Source organism: Actinia tenebrosa, unplaced genomic scaffold (genome assembly GCF_029948245.1).
Source record: "Actinia tenebrosa isolate PJP-AT-01 unplaced genomic scaffold, QUT_ActTen_1.0 PGA_scaffold0__85_contigs__length_37466705, whole genome shotgun sequence".
In the NCBI taxonomy this organism is placed as follows: Eukaryota; Metazoa; Cnidaria; class Anthozoa; order Actiniaria; family Actiniidae; genus Actinia; species Actinia tenebrosa.
In genome coordinates, this window is record NW_028292569.1 from 16,181,108 (window position 1) to 16,200,752 (window position 19,645).

Consider the following 19,645-nt stretch of genomic DNA (forward strand, 5'->3'; position numbering starts at 1 on the left):
ACATGGTAAGCTTACCTTAATTGAAAATAAGCATAGATTTCTTTTTGATGATTTTCCCGCCACTTAAAGCTTTAAAATGTCGAAAATATGACTCAAAACTTGCAGATATTACAGCGAAGAATTACTTGAATTTGTCCACCATCTTGAATCTAGCGGGAAGCCCAAAAAGTCTAAAACCACAGGGATCCCACGCGAACGGAAATAAAAGTTTGATAAATCTAATGGAGTTTACCTCTAGTGAAATGCTGATAATTAACTCGTAAACTACTTTCGTCCTTCAAATTTCTTTTAATCCATTTATTTCAGTTATTTTCGTTTTGCGCTGACCCTTCAGACTTGCGCTGTAAAAAGTGTGGTATGCAGACAAGAAATAAACTTGTTCTTTATGTTCAGTTTGGGTAAATTTCCCGCTGTCGATACCCACAGACTCTCACTGGCTAGAGGAGCTAACGAGTTTCATTTTTTCTTTAAATAAATTCAATAAAAATAAAGGTGCTTTCTTTTTTCAAGTTGAAGTACACTCGCAAAGGCCACTGGGAATTTTCTCCCACAATTATTTGCGCGCTGAAATCCAAAATGGCGGAGGCAGGGAAGGAAAAAGAAATGGTTGAAAAAACATCAGATGAAGAGAAAGATTTATCGATACCTGAGAATGGAGAGCATTATACCAGGTCAAGAATTAAATTTACTACCCTTCCTTTGTTGTATTTAATTACTTTATGGTCTCATTGGTATTTTTTCCCTCTAATATTTAGCGCGCCTAGCGAGGATGAGACTGTGGAGAACTTGTCAGAGAAAATGTCAACTCTTGGTGTGTATAGTATAGAATAATTATTTTGCTTCAGATTTTATTTTCTAGGGCTATTGCAATTCCAAAATGATGTGCCTGAAAAAATATTCCAAGCTAACTCAAATAAGCTTAACTGTATATTAGTGTAAGCTTACTGCAGTAGTTAGGTTTAATCTTCTATATAATTCAATATAAGCATATTTAAGAATTTTAATATACAGATTCATGTATAGGCATAAGAGAGGTCTATGGTATACGTTTGTTATCATGATTCACTATTTTCATCATCATTATTATCATCATCATTTTAAATAGGGTCTGAAGCACAACAACCAAAGTATAACTGGATTGATATAACAGAAGCTTTCAGAGAATCCTCAATAGGTAAAATTAAATTCTGGTCTTGAGTAGAATGCAGACAGGATAAATTTAAAAAACTGTTCATGACTGCACGCACTTAAAGCCCTTAATTTACAAATAATCAATTGATGAGAAAATATAAATTATTTAACATTGTGTTGACAAGCACTTTTCCTTTTTTTTTTCTTTCAGAGCTAAAACATGGAGAACTTGTGCATGATAACATGTAAGTTTGACTATGAATTGAAATTTAATGCAACATTTACATTCAATGGTGCAGGGCTTCACTTGACATCATTTCCTGTCTAGCTGCAGAATATTCATCATTTGAATCTCAAGTTTTAAATAAAAAGTTTCCTGGCTGACAGCACAAGGTGGTTAGTGTTTGATAAACATTTTGAGCAGACAATGAGATTTAAAAACTTTTACCACCTTATTGAAACCCTGCAATAATTAGACTGTAACATAGTAGTTATGCAAGTCAGGGACTGCAGATAATCCATTAGTGTTTTCGTACTGGTCAATATGTATATTGAGTGACATATGAATATGGTTTGTAGGTTTGGATTGTTTGAAGCAATGTCTGCCATTGAAATTATGGACCCAAAAATGGATGCTGGGATGCTTTGTAACAAGACTAGAAAAGTAGTTCAGTTTAAACCTGCTGTGGAGGTAATAGTTACAATATTTTCCCAGAAATTAAGATCTTCCTAAAATATTAGAAGCAATACCCATAGCCCCCTCACTACAGATAGAGAATATATAATATAGCATATTATCTTAAAATACATTGGCCCTCAAAAATCTCCAGACAGAAATCACCAATATATTACCTGTTGAGGTCCTCACTACGCTTTAAACATTCTAATTCCCCTCTGCAGAGAAGGGGAGTATATTGAAACTCTATATTTTCCTTTACTGTTGTTATTTTCTTCCTGCGAGGTTTTAAATAATGTTTAAATCAAATGGGCAAGGCTGCGAATAAGTGCCAGTCATTGGACAATTAATGTCTAGTTACATTGATTGAAACTTGATTTATAAATGATTTGCCTTTTAATTGGCTGGACATTTGACGGGCTATACACTTGGGTTTGACAGGCTAAATACAGTATGCCTCTGTGGCCTGACAAATGACCCGCTTATCAAAAAATATATTTGCAGCCTTGAATGGGTATTTATAGCAGTTTTATTTGAACAGAGTGTCTTTTCTTAGGCAATACGAAATTGAATTTTTATGATTATAATAAATATTTAGGCTGGAATGATAAAGATTAAGGATTTCACGTCAGACGAGCTTCTTGGGATTATGGACCAGCTAATGGCATGTTTGGTGAGTGAAAATTCAAATTCTATTGATACCCTGAAACAACCTCTGGGCTGATCAAAGTCAGAGCCTGGCTAACTCACAGACCCAACCCTGAAACAACCTCTGGGCTGATCTAAGTCAGGGTATGACAAACTTATAGTTTGAATTGGAATCTGTAAGATACAGCTGTATTGGGCTTTGCAAAGGGAAGAAACTGGAAAACTGGGAGAAACTTTAACCCTCAAATCAAATTAGAGACCTACAGTAACAAACTCTACTCATGGTGATGCCCAGTCCAGTAATCAAACCTTAGTCCCCAGAGGTACTACAGCTAGCTATGTCACTCTTGATTCCCTATGTATTGCTTTCTATTCCTGAACCTGAATACAGTAGCGTGGTTTTGAAAGTTGATTGGTCTACTTTTCAGGTAACATGGCTGGATGGTCATTCCTTGGTACAGACAGTATTTATTTGTCTTTATATGCATGATCCTTTCCTCATTGAAGATCTCTGCCTTAAGGTACACATTATCTAATCAAACAATTAACTTATAACAGTGCCATGCACTCATGACAACATGAGATAAGGCCTTGTGGTGCCAACCTATTGATCTTTTCAGGCAAGACAACATAACGACTTGCACTCATACTTACTTTTACAGGCATATTGTATAGCTATATTGAAGTGCTGTGAGTTCATTAGAATTGCTGTCAACACTGCTCAAGTCTTTGAGGAGGTATGATTTATTAAATAATGGTTTTGGTAAGAAATTGGCCAACAGCATATAGTCACCCTCAGCTACTAAACCATTTTTTAATTAATGAAATCCTACCAACAATCTAGTGACAACCTACTAACACTTTACCTACACCCTACTAACAACTCTCTTCCAACCAACACCCTATAGACACCCTACAGACATCCCTACAAAACTTTTCCAACCAACACCCTACAGACACCCCAACAATATCATACCTCACAACACTCTTCCAACCAACAGCCTACCAATATCCTACCCACAAGCTACCAACATTCTGCTGACAACCTACTGTACTGTGTCAAACACTAATTTTGGGGTGCACTCTGTATGCGTGTTTTAATTGACAGGAAGATTTCCAGTCAATGACATATGGATTTAAGATGGGTAGTCAAGTCAGTGAAACAAGAACTGCAGGTAAGATGATCAGTTCTGCTATAAATTAACCCACTAAATTGCTTATTCAAAATCCCTTTGATGCTTATATTATTTTGTGGAAATAAATTGTGGAGTAGTGTTAGTGCACTTGCCTCTTGCTGTTGATGTTGGATTTTCCTCCTTCCACAAAACTTAACACTCTAAGTTCCAATTGCCCTAAATTAATAAAGCCAGAGTTTGTTTAAGGGGTTTTCAAAGGTTCTTATTATTTGAATAAATTAGGCATGCTTAAAGAAGCAGAAGAAGAAATATCAAGGAAATTGAAAGTAAGCTAAATTTATAGATTCTTTTAGTTTAAGCACAATACTTTCCCATTTCAGAGCACATGTCATTCCCTTGAGTATCATTTTTTTGTTTAATGGTTGTACATGAGAAGACACATGTGGATACAACTCTTGAAAACAAAGAATCCTATTCTAAATAGAATGGCACATGGTCTGAAATACGATAATTTTACCCAGTTACTGTATCTTTTACAGTACGACAGATCTGTCCATATTGTATTCTAATGCTTTTATTTCACTGCATAGAATGCTAGAATAGCCTTAAAGACAGAAACAAACTCAACAGATCTTCAGGTAAGTGTAAAAGATATAGAAATAGGCTGAATATATACAACACGGCATCTGACTTGAGTTTAACTTCTTGAAATGTTTTATTTGTGTAGATCATGATTTATCTCATTAATTACAATAGGTAGAAATAAAGAAAAACGAAGCCATTCTCGCAAGACTCAAGTTCCTTAAAGCCTTTTATTGTGCAGTTGTAGCAATAGACAAATCAGAGGTAGTAAATCAGTAGACTCGTATATAGATCTCTTTAACTTATGTGCATTTTTTTTTTGAATTTCACACATGTCATTTTCTTGAGTATTATTTCTTCGTTGCACACAAGAAGACACATGATTATGGATAAAACTTAAACAAAGGAATAATACTCAAGGGAATGTCACGTGGTTTTAAGTGGAAAACATTATGCCTAAGGTAAAGAGGTCTTTTGTAGTCTTAGCGCATAGGGCACTTTCTGACCAGTCCGAGAGGCAATTTCTCAAATGGTACACGTCAGTTCTATAGAATTGATTGACCAAGAACTGACACGTACCATTTGAGAATCACAAAAAATAGTTAGCAAATAATGATATTTAGACTTAAAGAGGCTGTTTGGTGATATTTTTGTTGGAAAGTTTGAAATTTACCTAGAAAAGTCACTAAGGCTGTTCTTGCATTAAGCCCTTCAATTGCTATAAATGCATGTCTCCTGTGTCACATATTATCAGCTCTGAAATGTCTTCTTGCTAAAATAACATTGAGCTGCCATTTTTCCTTTTCTTTGACACTGCTCAGTTTAAGGAGGGGAGGCCTTGTGACCTGTTAGTCAGAAGTCAATGGTTTGCTGATAATGGTTTTGTTTCAGTGTAATGGAGTCACCACAGCCAAACAGCTTCTCAATACAGCCCTGACCCTTGTGGATCCTATCAAAAAGACCATACAACTGGGACTTACTGCAGACTTAGAGAAAGGTGTGTTAATAACCTTTTGGTTAAATGGTAATGAGAAACCAGAACTTACGATTGTAAGCTCCACGCCTGCTAATAGTCCCTTATTATGCAGACGTCCTCCACACGTCATAAAAACGTAAAGCATATTTAGAAAGTGTATAAATGCACTATATACAAACCTTCCATTATTATTTTATTATTTGCATTCTTCCTTTTTCCCATTTTTCCTTTCCTAATTTTCCTTTTTTTCATATTTTCATATTCCTTTTTTTTATGAATATAAGCCTTAATTAAAAGCTGGGGTCTAATATTTAAGCTTAGGATTTAACTGTATTTACTGTGTAGTAATGATATTCAATTTATTTGCTGCAGGAGAAATGTTGGGCTTTGAACCATTAGTAAACCAGCGTCTTCTTCCTCCATCTTTCCCTCGTTACGTGTTGGTGTTCGACAGAGAAGCAGTAAGGAATTTTTTATTAGGGTGTAAATAAATTTGGGTAGGGTGTTGATAGGATTTCATTAGGGTTTGGGCTGAGTGTCAGTAGGGTGACAGTAATGCAGTAGAGTGCCAGGGGATGTTGGTAGGGTGTTTATTGGGTGTCGGTAGAGTGACAGGAGTGTCAGTAGAGTGTTGGTTGGTCAGTGGATGTCGGTAGGGTGATGGTCTAGTGTGGTGGCGGTTGAGTGTCATTAGAGTGACGGTAGTGTTGGTAAGATGCCCATGGATATTGATAGACTGAGGGTTTAGTGACAGTAAGGTGACAGTAGTGTTGGTATAGTGCCAGTAGGGTGCCCATGGATATTGGTCGACTGACTATTCAGTGACGATAAAGTGACGTAGGGTTCCAGTGGATATTGTTACGGTGACAGTTCATTGACAGTAAGGTGACAGTAGTGTTGGTAGGTGGCAGTGGAAGTCAGTGGGATCAATAGGATTTCTGGGGTCACATTGTCTAATATTAGCAAATAAGTAGCATAATAATCAATTTTTTTTCAGGCAATTGATTATTTGCAGCTCATAGTGAAGAGGCTTATTCATGTTTGCAGTATAGTGGAGTGTAACCTTCTACATATGATTATTGTAAGTATTGATGATATCATCGTCACCATAGCCATTATTGTCATCATTATTACCACCATTATCACTGCCATCATTATCACCAACACCATGATTAATATTTTCGTCACCATCATCACTGCCATTATCATCACCACTCATCATCGTCATCACCATCAACATTATAATTATCACCATCATCAATACCATCATCACCATCATCATCACCATTACCATCAACATCTTAGCCAGTCATCATCATCACCACCATCACCAGTTATTATCATCACAATCATTACAAATATCATGGACAAGAGTCTTATTCACGTCCTCAACATGTATCTATTGTTATTGGTTAGGACTTTGTTTCTGAGTTCAGTAAAACCCATCCGTGTGTTCTCACAAGATCCAACTTACAGGTATGTTGGTACCTCCATGTCACAAGTACTGTGAGGTGTCATGAGTTATATATATATATGACATGAGTACCATGAGGTGCAAAAATTGAACGGCGAAAAGTAAAAACCTGTCCACCATTGCAATTAAGCTATAAAACTCATTAGTTATTGTGTTTCTTCACTTGGCACAGCTTATGGTTTGGCAGAATAGTAAATTGTTTGGTAGAATTCCTGGAGTTGATGTCGTACGTGATGCAATTAAAGCATTCAACAGTCCTCCGTCCATAGCTGAAAAGTAAGTAAACCTCAAACTAACTCAACTAGTCCAGTGCAAATCTCAGATCAGAACATCTTGTCTATGAGCCGGACAAAAATACAGCAATTTTTTTTGGGGGGGGGAGGGAGCTATAACTTTACAAAACAGATTTTGTGTGACAGTGAAGGCATGTGACATGGTCACGTCATGGTCATTAAACCAATTACAGTGCAGGAGTTCACTGCTTGCCTTATCCAACTGCTCGGATGCAGCACAGTCACGGCATGGCACGGCCAAACCAGGAGTTTTTCACAGTCTTGCCAAATTTGCTCTTACCATAAATAATAGTTGTCTACAAAACAATGGAAAGCCATTTCAATGGTACCAATATGGTATGGTTGTACATGTCATAAGTCAGTACTGTAAGTTTCCCACTCATATGAACGCTCATACTAGCTATTAGTAAAAGATAGCGAAGAAACGACGTGTAAATAACTCTTGTGTAACTTAATGCCTAACTGACACGCTCGTTTTAACAGTATTTCTGGGGTAAATGCCAGCATTGCGCATATTATTGTTGGAAATGAAATGAAATTTCTTTCTCTAGGTCGTCGCTGCTGAATAACCCAAAGGCTAAAGAAATATCAGATTTGTTTATAAACAGAGCAGTACGGGTATGTAAGTCACACTTCTGTTGGGCATGTAGTTAATCAAGGGCGATGTAGCGTTAATACACTCGCCTCTCACCTCTGGGGTCTCAGATTTGTTTTTTTTTTTTTTTGGTTCTCAAGTGTGAGTAGAGTTTGTTATGTCTCTCCCTTGAAAAGAGGGTTTCTTCATCGGTTTTCCTCCCTCCACAAAACCCGACAAGCTAAACTTCGGATTCGATCTGTGTGTTAGCCGTGCCCTGACTTAGATCAACCCAGAGGTTGTTTCAGGGTTTGATCTGTGAGTTAGCCTGTCCTGACTTAGATCAGCCCTGAGGTTGTTTCAGTGTTCGATCTGTTAGTTAGCCTGTTTGTAACCTGTGAGATTTATACTTACAGTCTATGAAATCAGTGACCCACACTCTTGGCCACAATCGTGCAAGACAGAGAGACAAACTAGGGCAATTGTTGGAGGAATTTGCAAGCTTACAAGACGAGGTGAGTAATGTAAGACGCCATTATCAGTCTGTCGTTCCACAAATTTTTTTTCCTAATTTCCATTGCGTACACCAGCATATAGCACCTTTTACTTTTTGAAGTGAAAGCTATGCTTGCCTTTTTTGGATGGCATATTTTTCTTTGAAAATAAGCATAATATTTGGTTTTGTTCTTGACAGGCAGACAGAGCAGACGCTGAACTTCACACTCTGCTGACCAAATATGAGCCTCAGGTAAGCAAAACCTACCCCCCCCCCCCCTCCCTCCCCGACCCTGCACTGACTCGTTCAGACTCCTCATTTACCTACCCTATGTGAAACTCTACCAGGAATGTTTTCTATGGAAGCCCGGGGGACAAAAGATTCGTTCTGACGTAGCGTACTTATTTTTTCAGCGCCAGCACTTTGCGTGTTTTGGATCCTGGGTTCTCTATCACACCCTAAACATCATGGTCCAATACTTGACTTCTGGGTTTGAATTGGAGCTGTACAGTCCTTATGAATACCACTACATTTACTGGTAAGATGTCTGCTAGCAGGGTAAATAATCAGGGAGGGTGGAGCCCCCATCCCCCTCCTCCCTACCCCTCCCTGATAGATGAAATCTCATTTTCTCTCAGTTTGAATTCCGTATAAAAGAAGAAAAAAATTCCGCTCCCTACTTTTAAAGGTGCTCTGCCATCCCCCAGGAGGATAGGGTGGGTGTTTTTTTTTCTTTATTAGTTTTATTACTTTTTTTAAATGGCTTACATATTTATAGGTATTTAGACTTTCTTTTTGGATGGCACATGACGTGTCTTAATCGAGCAGAGAAGTTGCTACAAGCACAAGAAGCTGCTTTGGGTAAGAGAAGTTACTAATGAATGCATAGTTTTATTGATCTCCCTTACCTCCCCCTTCTCTCACTCCCTCTCTCCCTCCCTTCTTCCCTTTCTTCCTTCCATCCCTCCTTCCTTCCTTCCTCCCTCCCTCCCTCCCTCCTCCTTCTTTCCTTATATTTCTAACCAATGCATCTTATAGCATTTTATTGTAAACATTCCTGTTTCTGCTTCAACAGAACAAAAAAGTGGGAGAAGTGGGAAAAAGAATAAAAAGAAAAAGAAAGGCAAGTTCCCTATTCATACGTTCAGCACCACTTATAGTTAGCTTGCTGTGTTGCAAAGGATAATTGTATTCTACTGGCATATGTCAAGACACTTTTTTGCTTCGGTTTCACTCACTGTCACTGGAACAGAGGCAGATCAAGACATGCTGCGCTTATAACGTGCTCATACTCACGATACCACATTTTTTACAGCCAGCGAGAAAGCCATTCAAGAGCACCAAGGATGGCGCCATCTCTTCCAGGGTATGAGGTATCTCTGTCAAGGATATCTAAGGGTAAGAATTACGGGGCTTCCTGAACGTGCGCCACTGAGAAAGGAAAAATCGTTCAATTTTAACCCCCCTACAGTTATCTCTCATTCTTTCTTTTCTTTTCTGCGCATCTCTGTATTTTCATTTCTGGGCTTCCTATGAAAGTTTTCGGGAGAGACTGGGCTTTGTTTCAATTTTAGTCCCTCTCGGCCAAGTTATACAGAGGTAAACCATCAATAGGAAAATGTAGAAGAAGTATCTGCGTACCTAAAAAACGTTGCACTATTTTGTACAATTTTGTTAGTTAACGTTTTCACGGATATAATAATGATAATAATAATAATGATGATGAAGATGATGATGATAATAAAGATGATGATGTAGATGATGATGATGATAATAATAAAGATGATGATGATGTAGATGATGATGATGATAATAAAGATGATGAAGATGATGATGATGATAATGAAGATGATGATGAAGATGATGATGATGATGATGAAGATGATGATGAACATGATGATGATGATGATGAATATGATAATGAAGATGATGATGATAATGAAGATGATGATAATGAAGATAATGATGAAGACGATGATGATGATGATGAAGATGATGATGAAGATGATGATGATGATAATGAAGATGATGATGATGATGATGATGATGAAGATGATAATAAAGATGATGATGATGATAATGAAGATGATGATAATGAAGATGATGATGAAGACGATGATGATGATGATGAAGATGATAATAAAGATGATGATGATGATAATGAAGATGATGATGAAGATGATGATGATGAAGATGATGATGAACATGATGATGATGAAGATGATAATGAAGATGATGATAATGAAGATGATGATGAAGACGATGATGATGTTGATGACGATGATGATGATGATGAAGATGATGATGATGATGAAGATGATGATGAAGATGATGATGATGATGATGATGATGATGATGATGAAGATGATGATGATGTAGATGATGATGATGATGATGGTGGTGATAATGGGATTAACAGTGGTTATGGTTTGCCATCTTCTGAGGTCTACTAAACATACTTATTTGTACAAATTTGTGCAATTTCTTACAAAGTTTTTCACGGATATATGGTATGCACTGCAGTATTTCCACAAAACGCGCATCCAATTTAAGAGAACGTCTACATAGAAGTACAAATTTTTAACCAGAATGTATCGACTGTTCTTCGTTCCACAGGCTCTGGAAGGCTTCGAAATAGATGGAAAACTAAAGAAACCAAATTTTGAATTTAGCTCAGAACAAGTATGTATAATACTAAATAGAATAGAAGATAGAAAATTGTAATAAATAGAATTTTCTTAGATGCTTTCTGCCATTTTCCTCTTCAATCATACTCCAAGGTAGAGATAAATAAATAATTATCCTTTCAGAGGGACTCGGATTCCACCCCCCCCCCCTCCCCCCCCTCCCCCCCGAGCCCCTGCATAAGCTAGTGAATATTGAATATCCTTTTTAACAATAAATAATCTACCCGGATTTATTTGTTAATTTAGATTCGTTTCGAGCGCCGATTCCTACCGTTCCAAACGGTAGACACACCTCAGCCGATGTATTACGGACACTACCAAGAGTTTGTAGACATGTCCAAAGCCAAAGACGTAAAGGTAAAGCAGCATTAATATCTTATAAGGACGAGATAAAGGAATAGAATAATTGTGTTTTTTTGTAGTGTTTTTCCCCTCCTTTAAATTTCCCAAGTCGAACTGTTGTCTGCATGCTCTCACGGGGTAGTTGCTATATCATGGTATATTAATGAATGTTGCGTGATGATAATGAATTTGATAGTGTTGCAATGAAGATGGTGATTAAGGTGATTGAAGATGATGGTGAAGATTGCTGCTGGTGGTTGTTGATGGTGATGATGATGATGATAATTGATGGTGATGATTGATAATCATTAGTGGCGAAGTTGATAGTGGAGCTGAGGATGATGATGATTGTGATGATGATGGATGGTGACGACGATGGGGATGATCGATGGTGATGGTGATGAAGATAGTAGAGGTGATATGGTGATGATGATAATGATGGTGGCGATGGTGGTGATGGTGATGATAATGATGATGGTGATGATAATGATGCTGTTCAACAACCCTATGTCAAATAATATTCTATTTTAATCATTTCAGGCCCGTGATCTTTTCGTGCTCTCTGCCAACTTATTCCATCAAGCAAAGTTGATCTTTGATATGGTTTCAATTTCACAGGAAGAGGTATTGTTTAATGTTCTTTGTTTCAAGGCTACCTTTTAAATCTGCATACTATTTGCGCATTCACTTTACTTTTTTTTTTTTTTTTGCGCGTCTTGTTTTAAAACATTATTAGGCCCCAGAACTGATCCCCTGGGAACCCCAATTCCCCCGCTCGGGCCTCATCTACACAAGATCCAGTAATTGCGGGAAAATTAAAATCATCAACGCTGCTACAATGAAAATTCCCGGCGTGTCCATCTTGGCGCAGCACGGCACCGGTGCGTTAAAGATGCTTTTAAGTCAAACCTGCCGTTTTCTCGCTTCCCAACAGGTTGCGCTGGTGCTCAAAGTTTCTAAAACTAACCTTGTCGTGATGAAGTTGGCTGCAGGCGGCCATAAGCAGGAATCGTTAGTAAGTATTTTAATCATTCAGTCATATTGCTTTAGATTGCGTTTCTCTTGGTCAGCAACCAAGGAAAGGCGAGCCTGAGCTTCTTGTTTCCAGCACCAAGGAACAGCGAGCCAGTGCTCCTCGTGGCCAGCATCAAGGGACACTGAGCCTGCATTTCTTTTGAGCAGGAACAAAAATGAATTGAGCTCACTTTCCTTGTGGCTAACGAGGATCAACGAGCCTTCGCTCCTTGTGTCCAGTCCAACCTCGAGAAACAGTGAGCCTGCGCTCCTTGTTTCAAACACCGAGAAACAGTGAGCCTGCGCTCCTTGTGTCCAACACCGAGAAACGGCGAGACTGCGCTCCTTGTGTCCAGCACGAAGGAACAGTGAGCCTGATCTCCTTGTGTCCAACACCGAGAAACGGTGAGACTGCGTTCCTCGTAGCCAGCACGAAGGAACTGTAAGCCTACATTTGCCATGCTCAGGAGGCTGGGATTCTGGAATTCTCTCGTATTGATTTTACTTGTTTGTTCTCTTTTAGAACGTCCCAACATTTGAGTTCTCTTCGCACCGTGCGTTTCCGATCATCCGCCTTAATTAAATAATACTCTTTGGAATTTATTTTTATTTCATTCGATGAAAAAAAAAACACTTTTAACTATTTAAATATTCTGTGAAAAGAAACGAATGAGCTATCCTATCCCCACGTTATTTTATTAACTCTTCTTGACCTCTCGTCAAGTTAAGAACTGATCTCCCCTAAGAGGAGATTTTATCCGGCTTGCGTATCGCCGGGGAAAAACAAACACACTTACACTCAAATGGCTTCTCGATTCAAGCGCTGTGATTGGACCGTGTGCGCGATTGCGTGTTTTGATTGGTCAAGATCAGAGCTGTAAAAGTCGCATTACCATAGTAATGTGGAATACAATAAAAGTCTTTTCTTCAAATCTTTATACGCTATGAAATGGAGAAAATGTACACGCGAATTCTATTGTAAGAAGATATATTTTGTGTACTTTATTTTATGGCGAAACTAAATAAAAAATCATGTGATTTGAAACTACAAGTAAACTTCTCCAAAATTTTCATAATTTTTGATAATTTTTTTTATCCTTTTTTTATACCACATAACACAACACATATTTAGTGAATTTGACTTAACAATCATTATTTTACAAACATTAATGAGTTTGACTCCAACATAACGAGTTCATTCATTATCTGCTCAGGTTTTTGGGTTGCGTTTAGAAACAACAAACGCGATGCATGACGGTATAACCTCGTCACAGAAACATCTATTTTTCTATATACCATATATGGTATTGTTCCTACCACAGCTAAACCAAGATGTAAAGAAATATATTGGGCATGTTTTTGCGCCATCTTCCTCTCAATCAAAATTGACAGAATGTACTTTTGCAACGTTGCGCGCAACGAACTGTGTCGTGAGAAAACAAATTTGCAATTTTCTGACCTGGCAATAGCTTGATGCTCTCATTCAATAAAATACGAGTATTTGGTGTACCACTAGCCAGAACACTGTGATGTCTGTTGGCTCAGAGATTTTAAAATCCATTGTATCAAACGAATCGCCAATTGTCGCATTTTCTTTAGTTGCATACTTGTGCTTTAAGCAAATCCTCTTTCGTTTGTAGATTCAATCCGATTCAAACGTAAATTTCTTCAAAAATGAAAACCGCTTCATAGTCTGTTTAACCTTTCTTATCTGTTCTTTCGTCCATACTACATTCTTCCTCGTATTTGATGGCTCCTTGAATATAATCTTAATACAGTCCTCAAGGTATCTCTGACTGCAAGACAGCCCAAGAAACTTGCAGATTCCTTTGAGTGTTTCCTTTGGTTTTCTGATCAGCTCTATGCTTTGGATTTCCAGGAGATTTTTCTTGTACTTCTGTGATAGGAATTGATTCCTTGCAGCTAAGCTAAAATACTTGAAGATTTCTCTTTCGAGGGCCTCTGTGTCGTTCAACTACCAAAAAAATAATAATTGGAGAAATTTCAAACATCTTCAAGGAGGCATACAGTCAAAGCTAGTGTGGGATCGGAATGAACTAGAAAGAGACAACTGTCGGTCTCCATAAGGTTGGGTGGGGTAGCCAAAGAAGGCTACGCAGGCTAAGGAAAAGAAATGCTCACGAGGGCACTGAAAGGACGGCTTCTCTGCACAAATTTAAAGTCATATTTAAAACTATATCGGCTCAGCGAAGATGTTACATACACCTAAGAGAGCCCGAATCTCCGCAGTTGTTCACGAAAAGGTAAAAAAAAAAACACCCTTCTACTTCGGCTGCGGCTACGGCTCGTATTGATGGTTTTCACGGCGGCCATGTTGGAGGAACTTAACAAAAGAATTGTCAACGAATTCTTTTGTTATATCGTCCAACATGGCCGCCGCCGTAAGCTTATTCTTTCGTGCTCTACAGCACCAAACATTTTTACATCACAGTACAAAGACAATAGGCCTTTTGCAGCTCAGTAATCACGTGCTGATTAATTCACTGACAGCAAATGAATGAACATCTTGATTCCCATGTGTGGAATATACTGGTGAGCAAACAAACTTTCTACAACCTGTTTGGAGAGATCGTAATAAAACTGCATTTCGTGACACACTGGTTACACATCCATTCATTCGGTTCTTTACAAGTAGCTAAAAAGAATCGCCAATTTAGAATAAAATAAAAAATTTTGCTTACCAGTACAGATACGTGACCGTTAACTGCAAAGGGCCTTATTACGAGCCATTTCGAGGTTGAGGGAAAAACTGGGTCGAGTTGTCATCGTAAGGCATTGTGTGCTGTCTTAGAAGACATATTTTCAAGATGACGGCCATATTTAACCCCTAAAATAGCGCTAAAATGCACTGCAATGCTAACTCGACACAGTTTTTTCCCTCGACCTCGGAATGGCTAGCAACTTTCCTAAGCAGTTGTTGTTACTGTGGTCACGCAATGCTGGAGAAAACGTTGCGTGACCATACTAAAGCGACTACACGTGCGCAGACCAGTTTTACCTTGAATCCTTGGCTCATCGATACCCGTTTGTGTTTAGTTCTCAGTAACATCGTAGCAATGTTATCGTAAGGGTTCCTCACAACGTGAAGAAACTTGAAGGGAATTTTAACAGTCTTCATGATTTTCTCCATGACTTCCATGCGTTTCTTCTTGGCGAGCAATCTTGTGGTTTTCCCACCCTTCTTTGCTCCAATCACCTGAAAAAAATTGACCATCGATTTTAGATCGCAGAACCTAACACACTAAATTCCAATTCGATATGTTTGATAGCCGTGCCCTGAGTCGATCACATCTGAAGTTTCTCTCAGGCCCCGTCCACACCTTTCCGGAAATTTTTGTATCCGCAAATTATTTTTTGCGGATACGAAAATGTTTGCGTCCACACGCAGCGTATTCGAATCGTTTTCACCGTCCACACGTATCCGCTTTCGTAAAATTTGCGGATACGGACACAAAAATTTGCGGACACGTGTGGACGCAACCAGTATTCGTATAAAAAAATTTGCGGATACAAAAATTTCCGGATACGTGTAGAAGAGGTTGCGCGCATTGAAATATTCACCATTTTCCAAACATTGCTTCACTGGTCAAACACAAAGCATTCAGTCGAGGTTGAAAAGTTCAATTTTGAATAATCCTTTGAAAGTACCTCGGCGCCTCGCTTGAGGGCTTTGTGTTTGACCAGTGAAGCAATGTTTGGAAAATGGTGAATTTGCGACGCAAAGCGCAAGTGCGGTGCCAGGACTAATTACGTACGCGTTATTTTCCCGCCTTACTTGTCTTGTAATGTCATTGCGCTGCATTTTACAAGATAATTTAGCGAGGTACTTTCATTTGTTAAATCAAACGCTCCTAACTTTTCCCCCTCTTAAGGTATATCTTTTGATATTAAAGACCTTTAGCACCACGTTCTTGCTAGCCCCTCAAACTGCAATTCGACGTCAGGCGTTTTCCTTCAAATTTTCAACATTTAGCAAGGTGTCATAATGAAATTGTTGCTGGACGAACCGCCACATTCTCCGTGTTTGCGGGCGTGTTTCTGGGCCTGATCTCTAGCAGTTAGCGGTAAACCTAATGATAAGAGTCTATGTATTGATAGAAAAATATGGCGTTTCCGTAGATCGAGTAAAAACTAACCTTGCCACATTTTGAAGATTTAAAAAAATGTTTTATCATATAATTATCCATAAAATACCTATATTTCTTCTTTTCGAAAAACTGATATTTTCACATGTGAAAATAACATGTTATTTTCACATGTGAAAATATCGTTTCCATGAGTATTTAAGCTATTAGTTTATAAATAAAAACTTTTCGAAAAACTGATATTTTCACATGTGAAAACAACATGTTATTTTCACATGTGAAAATATCGTTTCCATGAGTATTTAAGCTATTAGTTTATAAATAAAAACTTTTTATAATAATAAAAAGCTTGTTAAGTTGATTTTATGGATAATGATATGATAAACAGAGTATTACATGGGCGCTTGGAGATACGAAATTTATCTTCTCGTGTTGAAAATCTCTCACTCGTTCGCTGCGCTTCACTCGTGAGAGATCTTTTCAACACTCGAAGATAAATTTTTCGTATCTCCGCGCGCCCATGTAATATCCTCTATTTCTTACATACCTTCAAAGTGTCTTTAAACTTCCCCTGCCATTGTCCAGGAACATTGTAATCGAACGGACTGTCATCTTTCGTTTTCTTTGATCTATAACCCTTCTCGGCCTCCATTTTGGAGTTTTTATACAACTGGTCAAACAAGAAATACTTGTTTCTCTGGTATGGTTTCCACTTTTCCCATCTACCGATGATGTCGAACTCGTTGGCGATGATTGCATGTGGATGTGCGTCGATCAGAGAGCTCACCAGTGTATGGCCGCTTCTTGGGTATCCAATGAATACCACGAAGCTCTTTACTTGGTCATAGACTTTATTGCTCGCTAGTGATTTGCCGCCAATGACAGAGATTTTTCCAGCTCTTCTTACTGCATCGGCTGTGAGTACAAAATATATCGTTCATCGTCTAGAGAATAAGACTAATACTTTTAAACTTTATGCAGAGCCAATATTTTTGTTTCTGAAGAGACGCAAGTGAGCATGCGCAGCTTATTTTCTCTGTCGATCACCACGAATCAATTTTCTATGCAACTTTTCTCCTAAAGGCGTTGCGACACAAGTTGCATGGAGCATTGCAGCGTGTAACCTACAGCGCAAAATGCGAAAAAAAATGCTGCGATACTACATGGCAACGATTGCGTAACGAAACGAAACACTCTTGCAACTTGTGTTGTATTAACGCAGTTGCGAGACAAGTTGCAGGAAAAATTGTTCCGTGTAATCACGCCTAAAACCGAACACGAAGTGGTAACACTTCTGATTCAAGTCGAGAAAAATTCTACCTTTAACTGGATTTATCTAAGATTATCCTTATAATTATTTTTTGTTAGTTTAAAAAATTAGGACCATACTTCCAGACATCGAGTGCTGAACCGTCGTATGGCAGGGCGAAGCATTTACTGCTACGCCGGAGATTTCGACCCCGACACCGCTATCCCTGGATTTACAGACTGATCAGGAAGCTCGGCCGAAGCCTAAGGGAGATGTTAGTCGGCCCCTAGACCGTAAATGATAAACCCCTTGCTATGACCAGCAGACCCAAAATGTCGTTTGTGTCGCCGATGACTAAGAGCCCATAGTCACTACTTTCCATGTGGGACACGTTTTCGAAAACTAGCCGCGACGTATCGACATAAATAAATGCACGAAAACGATCGAGAAAAGATTTCTCGGTTTTCCATCCACTTGGCCTTGGCTGTTAGGGCGTTTTTGGATAAGAAACAAATAAAGTTTCGTGTGTCAAAAATTAACGCATTCTGCGGACAATGATGACAGAATGTTATCAACTTTTGTGTCAAAATTCAAAGGAATGTTTCTGCTAGAGTTGTCTGGGCTAATACAATGTTGAAACCACAAAGGGACAGATCGATACGACAGCATCGCAAGACAACAAGCAGAGGAGACCAGATGTCCCAAGCTTCAAGCAGCTTGCTGAATAATTAAAATTCATGGCCAACAATTAGTTTCTGCTTCTTGAAAAAGAACTGATTTGGGGAAAAAAAGCTGAATCGTAGCTCCGGAAACTTTGGGTAAAACAAACCAAGAAGATTTTGACAGCTTGATACAACAACCTTTCATATTTCCCAGCTAAAATTAATTTTTAAAATCCAAGCCGAAATATGTAAAAAAAAAAATTCATTTTTACAGTGCAGGATATTTTAAGTTCAAATTTTGAAATAATTTGTTGAAAATTTTCCAAAATTTCCCAGCAACATTTTCACAAAGCACTTTGAGTTCTGATCATATTTTTTTGGTCCAAGCGAAAGCAATGTCTGCCGTACGCCAAATGTTTCAAGTATTTTGAAAACAATCATTATTAAGGAGAGGAATACAATTCCTATTGATGAAGATGAGTTGGTTTTCTGGTTAAATATTGGCGTATAATTTGCACTGAAGTATCGACAAATATTGGTGTATTTTTTGATCTCAAGATTTCACTAGGAAAAAATTATTATGGTAAGAATGCCGAACCAATAGTATTATCGAAATTGCATCCGATGGAATCTCAGCTTGAGTGCTGCTACCAAGCAGCGCAAATCAAAATGGTGTACAATTTCATCAATCGAGAGATACTAATCGCTACAAACTCAAAATGGCCGACAGTTTTATCGCTCGAAGACGATAGTCATGATCATGATTATGAGTGTTTGACTTCGTACAGCAAATCTTTCGTCCTCATTTTGTTATTATGGGAGTTGACGATATTAATTATAAAGATTCTCAGTATGACCAGGGATTTGGATAAATAGATTCTCGATTTTAGGATCAGCCTGTGGTAATAGACGCTCTAAAGTGAAGCTATTTTCGCGCATGAAAATTGGTATAATACAGTGACAATGAGACACCGTTTGTCTGATCCCAAACCATGTCAAGACATCGACAATGTAGCCTAAGATTTTAAACCTTCATAATTGGTTATGTAAACAGAGAGGTTCGCGAATAAATCCTATGATGAAGCATTAGGAGTTATTTACACAGATTTTAGAATTTTTTTTCTTACCGCGTTTGCGTGCAGCACCGCGTCTTCCGTTCGTCTTGTTCATCAGACGAAACTCATTCCATAGCATGTACGATGTGAGGAACACTATCAAAAGCGTAGACAAAAAACACAGATTTCTGTAGGACATATCTGGCTGTAGGACTTAGAGTAATACAAGCTATCTGACTGAGTAATAGATAGATCAGTTGAGAAAATCTGTACAAAACGAACGTAGCCAAGCTAAAGACTACATGAACACAAGCTTTTGAATATATATACAAGGTATCAGATTACGCGCCACGACACAGGAATCCCGCGAAAACTTTTCTGCCTCTGAGATGAACGCCATGTGAACTACCTTGACGAATTTTTCTCTGCAAATCTTGTCCAGAAAAAAAATATTGCTTCTAATTTCGGAGTCGAAGCCATCGACCATATTTCTTATCACTTTGTTTTCAATTTTGTTAATGCATTTTCAGTTTTGTTGTTGCAA

General features: G+C 38.2%; 2 protein-coding genes across 2 annotated transcripts; one reads left to right on the plus strand and one right to left on the minus strand.

Moving 5' to 3' along the window:
- Window positions 1–570: 570 nt before the first annotated feature.
- On the plus strand, window positions 571–13,074 carry LOC116301495 (N-alpha-acetyltransferase 35, NatC auxiliary subunit). Its single transcript, XM_089033313.1, has 29 exons — window positions 571–671; window positions 756–811; window positions 1,106–1,174; window positions 1,343–1,376; window positions 1,711–1,822; window positions 2,406–2,480; window positions 2,884–2,976; window positions 3,118–3,192; window positions 3,564–3,630; window positions 3,874–3,917; window positions 4,182–4,229; window positions 4,348–4,437; window positions 5,065–5,170; window positions 5,522–5,610; window positions 6,147–6,230; window positions 6,566–6,625; window positions 6,796–6,899; window positions 7,468–7,534; window positions 7,907–8,005; window positions 8,185–8,238; window positions 8,400–8,524; window positions 8,765–8,847; window positions 9,062–9,109; window positions 9,302–9,384; window positions 10,603–10,668; window positions 10,920–11,030; window positions 11,556–11,639; window positions 11,950–12,030; window positions 12,553–13,074. The coding sequence occupies exons 1-29, from the start codon at window positions 577–579 to the stop codon at window positions 12,610–12,612; spliced, it is 2,262 nt and encodes a 753-aa protein (XP_088889439.1). The 5' UTR covers window positions 571–576; the 3' UTR covers window positions 12,613–13,074.
- On the minus strand, window positions 12,710–19,454 carry LOC116301507 (uncharacterized). The gene is made up of 4 exons (XM_031710579.2): window positions 19,174–19,454; window positions 16,683–17,050; window positions 15,049–15,246; window positions 12,710–14,004 (listed from the first exon to the last, which is right to left on the minus strand). The coding sequence occupies exons 1-4, from the start codon at window positions 19,298–19,300 to the stop codon at window positions 13,672–13,674; spliced, it is 1,026 nt and encodes a 341-aa protein (XP_031566439.1). The 5' UTR covers window positions 19,301–19,454; the 3' UTR covers window positions 12,710–13,671.
- Between the last annotated feature and the right edge of the window lie 191 nt (window positions 19,455–19,645).

What these genes read in the sequence shown, in the direction of transcription:
- LOC116301495 (XM_089033313.1), top strand. Translation starts at nt 577, where the DNA reads ATGGCGGAGGCAGGGAAGGAAAAAGAAATGGTTGAAAAAACATCAGAT. An exon ending in CCAAAGCCAAAGACGTAAAG is followed by an intron (nt 11,031 to 11,555) that starts GTAAAGCAGCAT and finishes TAATCATTTCAG; the next exon opens with GCCCGTGATCTTTTCGTGCT. An exon ending in TTTCAATTTCACAGGAAGAG is followed by an intron (nt 11,640 to 11,949) that starts GTATTGTTTAAT and finishes GCTTCCCAACAG; the next exon opens with GTTGCGCTGGTGCTCAAAGT.
- LOC116301507 (XM_031710579.2), bottom strand. Translation starts at nt 19,300, where the DNA reads ATGTCCTACAGAAATCTGTGTTTTTTGTCTACGCTTTTGATAGTGTTC. An exon ending in CGGTGCTGCACGCAAACGCG is followed by an intron (nt 17,051 to 19,173) that starts GTAAGAAAAAAA and finishes TTGTACTCACAG; the next exon opens with CCGATGCAGTAAGAAGAGCT. An exon ending in CGATGAGCCAAGGATTCAAG is followed by an intron (nt 14,005 to 15,048) that starts GTAAAACTGGTC and finishes TTTTTTTGGTAG; the next exon opens with TTGAACGACACAGAGGCCCT.